This window comes from Scleropages formosus, chromosome 12, assembly GCF_900964775.1.
Source record: "Scleropages formosus chromosome 12, fSclFor1.1, whole genome shotgun sequence".
Taxonomy (NCBI): domain Eukaryota; kingdom Metazoa; phylum Chordata; class Actinopteri; order Osteoglossiformes; family Osteoglossidae; genus Scleropages; species Scleropages formosus.
In genome coordinates this window covers 19,004,040-19,014,531 of record NC_041817.1, presented here as the reverse complement: position 1 = coordinate 19,014,531, position 10,492 = coordinate 19,004,040, and the positions used below count along the sequence as shown (strand labels likewise).

Sequence of the window (10,492 nt, the reverse complement as noted above, 5' to 3'; positions counted from 1 at the left end):
TGCTATTACAAAATATATGTATGTATATTTCAAGGACCACTTGTCTGGTTTCTTCTAAAAAAAAAAAAAAAAAACGGTTCATGCTCTAATAGTGTATGATACAGGTATGTTCCAAATTAATATTATACTTATCATATTTATTTATATCAGTACTTACATAGTCACTGGTTGTTGCACTTAAAGTAGAATAGTTACTCAGCAGTATTTTGGATTGTCATGCACCATTATTTCAAATGGCATTTTGAGTAGTGCAAATATATAAATATATATATTTTTTCCTCACAATAAAGACAAATTACAGCAAAGATTGCCACATCAATAAAATACAGCAAGTGCTTCTCTCACCTAAGAGACTCAAAGATTTAGAATGATTTACTTTTTTTAAATTTGTCTGTAATTTCCAGTAATTTACAAAAAAAAAAAAAATAAATAAAAAAAAAAAAAAAATAAAATAATAATAATAATAATAATAATAATGTCAGCCAATTCTGAATGCAAACAAAATAATACAGAATCCATCATTTACTTGAAAACTACCAATGTGAACAAATCCATGACATGCTATCTTTTAAATTCTTTTATAGTGATCTAAAAGGATTTTTGGCTTTGCATCTGTGAACCACACCTGGTGCTGTTTCTATTTTTATAGAAAACACAATAAAAAAAAAAAGAGTTGGCAGAACTGACAACAATACTAGAATAAATTTGGATGTATTTACACAAAATTCTGAGTTAATCTCACAGAATTGTGGAATGACACTATGGGTGGACATATTTCTTTGCAGCTGTGTACATTCTTAGTGGACCGGCAACATTTCAACACAGCTTTCATGACAGTGATCACTGAGTTCAGTTATTGTACTGGTGCTTTGGATTTCACGACAACATGCCAAATGAAGAAGAAATTGGTTTTTCAAAGGCACTTCATGAGTATAGTTTTTTTTTTTTTTTTGAGAAAAAAAAAGAGCTTTTTTTTCAGTTAAAAGTTGACTGATGTTCCAGTACCTCTAGGTAGTCAGGCTCTGCTTGGAGATTAGCTTTCAGTTCAAAATATTCATTTTTAGTTTGCTCTACCACAACTTTTCGTGGTCTGCTGTACATGATAGTTTCCATTAATTTCAGTTCTTCGTGTCTTCCTTGACTCGGGACGTCCAGCGCTGGTTGCAGCTGAGAGATGTTCTTCCTGAGATATTCTGTGATTCCAAGCTGCTGAAGTTCCTTTTCCCGCTCAATGATGTTTCGATACAAACAGTTTGTGTCCCCAAGGGTGACAAATTCTGATGGATACTCTGTCACAGGTCTGTATTTCATACTTGGCCTCCCTGTCAGAGGCGAGTCATTTTCCTTCTCTGGGAGACCCATGCAGATACCTCTACCCTCATTGGCATCTTGCTCTTCCAGCTCATGCTCCTTGTGGTGTGTGCAGTAGGAGGCATTCCTACACACCTGTATTATAGGACTGTTCGTTGGCTCCTCGTACATGTTTATTCTTGGACTTGACGAGAGGTGATGGGTTGTTTTTTGTCCATACATGCTGTACTGCAGGTGTATCGGGCTGCTCTCCCTTGGTTGATCTTCCATCTCCTTCTTTTTTGACTTCCGTCGACGGTGCAAGACCAAAACAATTATTCCTGCAGCGCAAAAAACAATCATCAGAAAAATGATCAACAAGCTAAGGATCAAAACTGAGAGCGGAATGGTGTCAAAAAGAGGACGAAAGATGCTTGTGGTGGTAGCAGTAGTTGTCACACTCCCATCATTCTCCTTGGTTGGCATAAAGCTGTATGTTCCTAATCCAGGGCACATTGTTTCATGGCCCAAACTTCTCAGATCCATCTTGGCTATTTTCCTTGGTGAGTGGCATAGAATATTACCCACCACGGCATCCTTCCCCAATTGTTCAACCCATTGCTTAAGACCAACCAGATCACAACTACAGTCCCATGGATTGTCTTCCAAATAAATCTGCTCTACAGAGTCAAGCTGATCTAGAACACTACTAACAGGCAGGTGCATGAAGAGATTTTTTCTCAGATTCAATTTGGTAAGTGGAACATTGCGAAAAATCTGTGGTGGTAGTGTTTTCAGGAGATTGTTATTTAATGACAGAAGTTTAAGGTTTGGCACAGTGTCAAAGGTCCCAGGGAGAATGTCTTTGATAACATTATATTCCAAGTACAAATACTCAAGATTGTGAAGTCCAACGAACATGCTAGAAGATAAGTGATCAAGTCTATTACCATTGAGGTACAGTTTCTTCAGATGACCTAAACTGAGAAATGTTTCATTATCAATATAATCAATTTGATTGTTTGCCAAATTCAGTAATTCCAGACTTTCATATGCAACAAAATCATACTGCAACAGTTTCTGAATCATGTTTCCGGTAAGTACAAGTTTTGTTGGACTTTGCAGAAGTAATCCAAGGTCAGAGATCCTTTGAATGCCTCTATCCTGGCAATGAACTAAGAAACCTGCAATGGGATGGTTGTGACAAGAACATCTTTCAATGCAGAACTTCCCTGGTGGGTGCCCTGGTGTTGGAATCTTCCCATCATCCATCAGCTTTGGATTCTGAATGACTCTCGGTGTGGGTGTAACCTCCAACACTGATGGCTTGGATGGATCCTCCAGGTCCCTACTGGCAGGACAGAGCACTTCCTTCTTCACCTTGCTCAGCAAGCTGCCTTTGAGATGAGGGGGACTGACGCAAACCACCTCACTGATGGTAGAGAGTGCACGCATGTTCTCCATCCAGATCTTAAGGGGAATAATCTCACATTCACAGACCCAGTCATTATCATCAAGCAGCAGCTCCATGATGCGGCCTATGTGTTCAAGAAAGCCCACGTAAGGAAGAGATTGTAGCTGGTTTCCACGCAGGTCTAAATGAGTCAGTGGCACAAATCTAAATATGTTACTGGGCAAGAATTCAATGGCGTTGTCGTTCAGTATCAAAACTTTGAGACGAACGAGTTTGCTGAAGGTTCCTGGTTCGATAACTCTAATAAAGTTTGTGTCCGCCTGAAGGTACTCCAAATTGACCAAGCCTTGGAAAGTATCTTCCTTCAACATGACTAAGAAGTTGCTGTTAATGTGCAGTTTCTTTAGAGAGCTGAATCCACTGAAAACGCCAGGTTCAAGCTCTTGTATACTATTAGCTCCTAGATGAAGTGAGACAGCATTCTTAAGATCCTTGAGGTCTTCAGCAAGCAACTCAACTATGTCATTTTTGTAAAGATTGAGGTGGAAGGGCAATGCTGGTGGCACTTTAACTTGAGATATCTTGCTAATATTTCTTTCCTCACAGTTTAAATATAAGACACCATCTTTTTCAGTGCATGTGCACAAACTGTCACAAGAAGTATCTTGCAATGGCTTGGAAGACTGGAAGCTTTGGGAGGTAGCAGCAGCAATAAATGAGCAAAAGAAGATAATGCAGGCCAGCATTTTCTCTTTAATATCTGAAAAGAGGAGAAAGAGAAAATAAAATAAAAAGGCAAATCACAATCTTTCTGTAAAATTTATGTCTGTGGTAAAGCAACACTATTAATTTTCTTAAATTGCACAAAAAGGACTTTTTACAAAAATCACTGATTATTTGCAAAATATCACTGGGGATAAGTGGCATTAAAAACAAACAAAAAACAAAGTAATTATTCAATTAATTTATTGATTAATTAAAAAATACTAATAATTGACATGAATAAAAGCTGAATAAAAATTACAAAGGATGCAGTTCCTCTTCTATTTTAAGAATCAGATTTAGCTTCCAGCAAAGAAACTATAGCTCCATTTGAACCAAGTGAACCCTGCAATTGTCCTTTCAAGCATGTAAGCAGGAGTCTTTCATCAACAAACATTCAATGAGCTAGTAAGCAATTACATTAAAAAATACTAATAACAGTAACAGTTTGAGAATGGCACCTTCTTACACACAGAACCAACTGACCCAAAAAAAAAATGCATAACACACCCCTTAAAACCCACCCACATCCACCTTACTGGGCTGTGGGAAAGCCCATTATTCTAAAAGAAGCGCAATCTAAGAGCAAGAATGCCGAGACTCCAGCTCCTGTTATGCATCGCTGGAAATGCATTGATATAGTTGTGTTGAGTGCTCATCCATGTACAGCACATTTGTGCCTCTACTGAGTCATAAATGAGGCCAGCCTAGTATATCTTTCAGGCATGCAACAATGTATCGATATGGTCACAATTTACTGTCCATCTTGTACAGTAAATTTCACTGGGCTAATTACATTTCTTCCCTACTAGTATTCAGATCTTCTACAATGAGCAAGAACTCCAGAATATTACTCTTATGAATAGAACAACTTAGGAAGGATAATTTCATATATCCAATTATAATTATAAATACAATTATATACAGTATAAGTAATGCCAATTATATTTTCCACCCTGGTCAAAACAGATAATAAAACAAGTAAGGAATCCAAAGTTAATATATGTCTATTAAAACTACTACTGTAGACTTCATCACAATAAATGTGGGAAATGTGCATCACTTCAATTATATACCATTATGACAATAGACGTATCTGTCACCTACACTGAAATCAATAAATATGTTCCAATTATAAACATTTTTTAAAAGCTTTATTCTCTTTGCTCATGCTGTTAGTTCACTAGACTAGCTTTTTCATGACAGCATAGAAAAATGCATATTTGAGCAATACATAACACATTTCCGGTTAGATAATTTAGAAACTCCCGTTATTTAAAAATCGTTAGCACTTGAAGAATTTACATTGACATTAATTGTTCACAAACCCAAAGTATGCTCTTCTCAGAAAAGTACCCATTAAAAGGGGTCTCTCGACAGAGCGTAGGCTGTATGTGATCTTCTGTCTTCAGAGAGAGTACAACTGGCCAATGCAGAAGCTATTCATTATGCAGGCAAGTAATAATGGCATGCCATGTAGTACTGATGGACAGGGAGATAGCAAGTGCCCTTGACACATAAGGGAATGTCAGCGCCCACAAACCCATCTCCATTCAGATACAATACCATACACACCCAATATCCCATTAAACATTAGCAATGAGTCCTACACTCAATCAGTCATGAATATCCATCACTGAATTGAACAGGTATAAACAAACTCATTTTACATTTAATCTCCAGTGGGCGAGCATTGTAAACTCATGTACACACTAACAAAACTAATAATAACAACCTTACTCAAAATTTTCTTCTCCCGGTCCCCTTCTGCCACAGCTTCAGAAATAAGACATCATGGCTGATGCTATAATACTTTTTATTTCGTGTTGCAAAGGATTACTTGGTACTGTGATACAGAAAATCTAAAAGATTATCTAAATAATCTTTTACAATTCATCGTCATCTAACCACAACATTCAGAATAATTTGCTTGCTTTTATTTAGTAATATGGAACTTTATTTTTTTAATTTTTATTTTATTTTATTTTTTTTTTTTAAACACTGTCAACACAAATGTCTCTAACTGCAGGGTATAAGACACACAAACGTGTGAATATGCTTGCCTTGTTGCCACAGTATTATTCTTTGTCATCAAGCAGACTTCAATGCCAGAAGGCAAACCGTGAAGGACCCCAATTGTCCACAGAGAGGTAACCTACAGCTATGAGTTGAAGGTTGTTTTGCCGCATGCTAGCAGGACATCTATGTGCAGGCAGTTGGAGGACTCATTAGCCTGACCACAGCAGGAATTTTAAGGATGTGTGGGCCAGAATGGAGATGGCACAGCAGCAGTGACAGATTCCTCCTACAACATGGCAAGGCTAATAATTATAATGTAAAGTCTGTAGTCTGAATGGGATAGGTGGCTGTGTCTCTGGGAATGCCCCCAAATACAAAACATCATCTCCCAAACAAGAAATGATATACACACTGTTAAAAAAAAAAAAAAAAAAAAAAAAGCCACTTTCTACATTTTGATAAGTCTTCAGCATGTGTTCAGGTGTGTTTAGCTGAGGAGTAGGAATCTATGGTGAGTTTTACTGGTGAAATACTACCACAAGGTTAAAAAAACAAAAAAAAAAAAACACCACACAGCAGCCATAACAAAACACACCTAATAGACTATTATTTTGCACTCCCATTTGTCTAAGGACACTGTCCAGCATTTTAAAAACCTCACCCCAGTGAGAAGAATATGCAGTCATGGAGTCGTCAGCTTCACTGTCTGCTTTAGATCAAGCAGACCTCAGTGTGGTCAAAGTTAAATATTTCCTGATTCCCAAGGCAGCTGTTTTACAAAACATGAGTAATTATTTTCATCTGAGTCCTACTTTGATTTCCATTTCGGTATGCCGAAGTGACGAGAAAGACCGCTGCCTGATAGTGATTCTGAGAGTTCTAATGAGTTTTCAATACATCAGTAGATGCAATGTAATGATCTGCTAATAAGGCAGATGGGGTGATAACTGGGAAATAACTGAAATTAAGAACCATCCCATCAATATGTTCTCATGAAGAGCACAGAGCTTACTAAGTGCCTAAAATTTCTAATACTGTCTGGGTATGTGAACACAGCCACTGCTCTCCTTGGACCACCATCAAAAGCCCCGTGTAATTCCTTTCAGGAATCGATTTGATAGTTTATTGAAAATGGAAAATCCCCTTGATTTGCTTTCTATAAATATCCGTTTACAGAAATCCGTTTATCTACACCAGCACGTTTGCATAATCCATTACAGACTGGGTGAGAACAGATCAGTAGATTTGCATACAGTACTTTTGCTTCCTCTGTGCTGCAGTGTCATAATTTAATTGCTGGATATTACATACATGGGGAATGAAGGAGATCATTTCTGGGGGTATTACCTACTGGGAAATGTGGGTTCTGCCGCAGCAGAAGGCTGTCAAAATGTTGCATACTCCCGGTTGTGCAGAAATGTAACTATATATTGTCACTTTGGAGATGTAGTTACACTTCCTCTGTCCTTATGGAAGGAGCTGAAAGTTCTTTTCTCCTCCATCTCACCCGATGAGGGTCAGAACATGGTAAAGTTCAGCAGAGAACTAGGTACACAGATAGAACGTCATGAAGGAAAGTGGGGGAACCCGCGCGTAAAGACGCCCTGTCATTTTACGCACCTCTCTTACTTCCACAAAAAAAAAAAGCCGTTATGGCTGAATGACGGTCAAAAGTGAATACACAGGCGCCCAAAACGAGACGTACATCACATCTGATATTAAAAACGCATTTCAAAGTGAGCCAAAATGAATCGTTTTGAAGGCAGCAGACAAACTTTGACACCCTTCACCATTGTGGAACACAACCCGAGACCAGGACGTGCTGCTGTGCAGTGGACACTTGGAAGTACCGTCCACATGTCACACATCTGTTAAATAAGTCTTCACAGTAAATTTCCGCGGCTCTTTACACTGCACGGTGTATAGTCGAGTACACTAGTAGTAACTAGATTACCGTGATTGCTGTTTTATATTTATGACTTTAAGATATCTAAAAAAGACAGTTCCTGATCAGTGTAACACAGGCGGAGTTGCAGTTGGACACATGCATTGCAATGAATAAATTTGTGAAGGAGAGACACTTACCAGTTATCGACGTGGTGAACGGGGCAGTCAGCAAATATTATCCCAGATACATACAGGCTCATACAAGACGATTCATGTCGAAGCGCAAAAATCATGCTGAGCATATGAAGTCTTGTACACCTTCTCCATTGGGTTTCGACAGCTGTGACTACAAAAATAAGAATAAAAAAATAAAAAAAAGAGATAAATAAAAATTAAAAAGAAAGATGAAACAGCAGTAGGTATCGATGTGACGGACGTACACTTATTTCAAAACGATTGTTCAGTTTTGCGCCATTGCAGACCGAAAGGTTTTATTTTTTTTCTTTAAATTAAGGACCTCCCTCTTTTTAAAAGCTGCATTTACAGTTTGGTTTGCTTTACTGGACGCGTTTGCGCGATTCTACCGATCCGCCGCCCGGCACCAGGACTTCAGCGCACAGAACTAAGTGTCGCTCACGCGGCGTCTTTCACTGGGCTCCGCGAGATTTTGCCGACGGCTGTACAAGGCAGGCGTTACCGCGAGGACTCCTTGACATCTGACTCAGCCCCCTGTGTGAAAGAACGCTTTCGATCGGCGCTCCAGGACCCCCCCCCCCGCCACCCTACCCTCCTTCGCAACGCTGCCCGGACGATCCGTAGCGCGCGCTACTACTAGGTGTGTAACTTCACTGAGCCGCCCTACGTGTCTCGTGACGTCACAAGTACCCACTCACCTTAGTCCAGGTTACCACTGACTGAAACAGGAGAACTGTATATATATATATATATATATATATAGAGAGAGAGAGAGATAAATACCGTGTGTGTCATACTGGAAATGATTTATAACTCAGCTGCGCCTAACTCCTCACACTAACTAAGTTATTCATACCGTTAAATGGATTTTGCTCAAACATCTTTTACCATGCCTGGTCTCTGTATATTAAGCAGTTATTTCCCCTTCTACACATTCTTTTTTTGTTCTTTTCTGGAGCCATTCAGTGTAAGTACCTTGAGTACTATAGCAGGTCCTTTTAATTGCAAGGTGAGAACTGTAAGCACTAAGGTATCAGTTGGCTGGTATATTAGAATATGTGTTCTGTGTCACCTGGTAATAAAGTTGCCTACCACACCAAAATAGTTACATTCCAAGACTGCAAAGTTTGCTAGTGTAAATAAATCACACTTGAGTGAAAACATGAGGAAATGTATGATGTGGTAACCTTTCGATACATGACATGACCGTCAAAATAATTCTTTTTCATGTTTCATTTCAGATATGAAATTAAATTAGTTGCAGCACCATGTTCACGGCCGCATCCTGAGGAGAAAAAGAGAAGAGAAGGAAAAAAAAAAGAAACTAGTAGAAATGTAACACTTGGCAGGAGAGATTCAGGGGAGCTAAATCACATTATTTCAGCTTTGCTTGATCACACAACGGTCTTGTGCTTGCAGGTTTCAGTGACTGCAGGATGGGAATTACATTTCATTAAGCATGGTGCGTGTCCTCAAATGTGATTCGGAACAAGTTCAGCTGCACGTCAGCATGTTTCAGCTCTACCGAAAGGCAGGTTGCCCAAAAGGAAGAACTCACCTTCCTAACAATGTCAATCACCTTCGAGCTGCTTTGTTTCTTAGGTTGCCTTGAAACACACACCTTCTCGTGATTTACTGACACAAATGCCCTGCCTCTGTGAAGTGTTTACACTATAGCCACTTTGACATACAACTGGAAAACAATAGTAGTTATACTTACATGAAAAAAGGTGCGGCCTCTAGAAGGGTGCTGCTTGGCAACTGTGAAATCTTGAATTTATATTTTCCACAGGTGAATACCAGTGCAAACCTGAAGAACGAGGTGGCCTCGTTCCTTCGTGAATTATACAGATAGATTTCTTCTGTGGTGGAGTAGTTTCAACATACCTCGCGTCTGCTGTTTTCCTTAATAGTAAAAAAAAAAAAAAAAAAAAAAAAAAGGACGGAGAGGTTATATGGTTAATCTTAACCCACAAGGGTCAGTTTAACACTGTCAAAGTTGATTTTAAAGTACATGTATCACTTATATGGGGAGTGCAGTGGCGCAGTGGCGCAGTGGGTTGGACCGGGTCCTGCTCTCTAGTGGGTCTGGGGTCCAAGTCTCGCTTGGGGTGCCTTGCGACGGACTGGCATCCCATCCTGACTGTGTCTCCTCTGGCCTTACGCCCTGTGTTGCCGGGTAGGCTCCGGTTCCTCGCGACACCGTGTGGGACAAGCGGTCCAGAAAATGTGTGTGTCGCTTATGGGATATACCAGGCACACAAAATTTCTTTAAAAAAAAATTTGGTTTTCTTGGTAATAAATCATTATTTAAACGTATAATCTGAATTGCAAGAGTTAAATGCTAAATGAAAGAACCAGGCACATCTCCCACACTGAAAGATGTGGTTTGATAAGTTGACTCCTTCGAAATGTTTTCAGTTCTCATCTTTTTTCTTTTTCCTCTTCGAAATAAAAATGAAAAAACGAAAACCTGTTGTGTAAGACTGTATTTGTCATGACCTTAGGCCATCTTACTATTTGTGGCCCTGTGTGACACTGTCACAAATGTGGCTTTACCAAGTATTACACCTCTGTGTGTGTGTATTATTTTTAAGAGAATTCCCTTTTAGGCATGTCACTGTTTGTATATTTCAACACAAACCCCCAAATTTCACTCTGAAAATGAAGCCTTGTAGACCTTGGCAATATAAGTTGAATTATATCCAATCAAATCCAATGAAAATTTCTGCTGCCTTCAGGAAGTAAATGAGAACAGAACATTTGGATGCCTCATGCTTTAATGAATCTGAGTACAGTGAAAACTTTGTTTATTTAAATTTGCTGGAGAGATTACGATCCTAGAAAGTTAGAATAGCACATACTGCTCTGCATATGCAAAACGAGCTTTTACCCTGATAACAAGATAAAATACATGTACTGAAG

General features: G+C 39.0%; 1 protein-coding gene across 4 annotated transcripts; it reads right to left on the bottom strand.

Moving 5' to 3' along the window:
* Nucleotides 1–657: 657 nt before the first annotated feature.
* On the bottom strand, nucleotides 658–8,195 carry slitrk6 (SLIT and NTRK-like family, member 6). 4 transcript variants are annotated; one of them, XM_029257100.1, is made up of 3 exons: nucleotides 8,159–8,195; nucleotides 7,571–7,718; nucleotides 658–3,464 (listed from the first exon to the last, which is right to left on the bottom strand). In XM_029257100.1, exon 3 carries the CDS (start codon nucleotides 3,448–3,450, stop codon nucleotides 976–978), a length of 2,475 nt encoding a protein of 824 aa, XP_029112933.1. In that variant the 5' UTR covers nucleotides 3,451–3,464; nucleotides 7,571–7,718; nucleotides 8,159–8,195; the 3' UTR covers nucleotides 658–975. The 4 variants fall into 4 exon arrangements, with proteins under 4 accessions (XP_029112933.1, XP_018597176.1, XP_018597185.1 ...); XM_018741660.2 differs by lacking the exon at nucleotides 8,159–8,195 and adding an exon at nucleotides 7,813–8,087; XM_018741669.2 differs by lacking the exon at nucleotides 8,159–8,195 and adding an exon at nucleotides 8,010–8,081.
* Nucleotides 8,196–10,492: the final 2,297 nt, after the last annotated feature.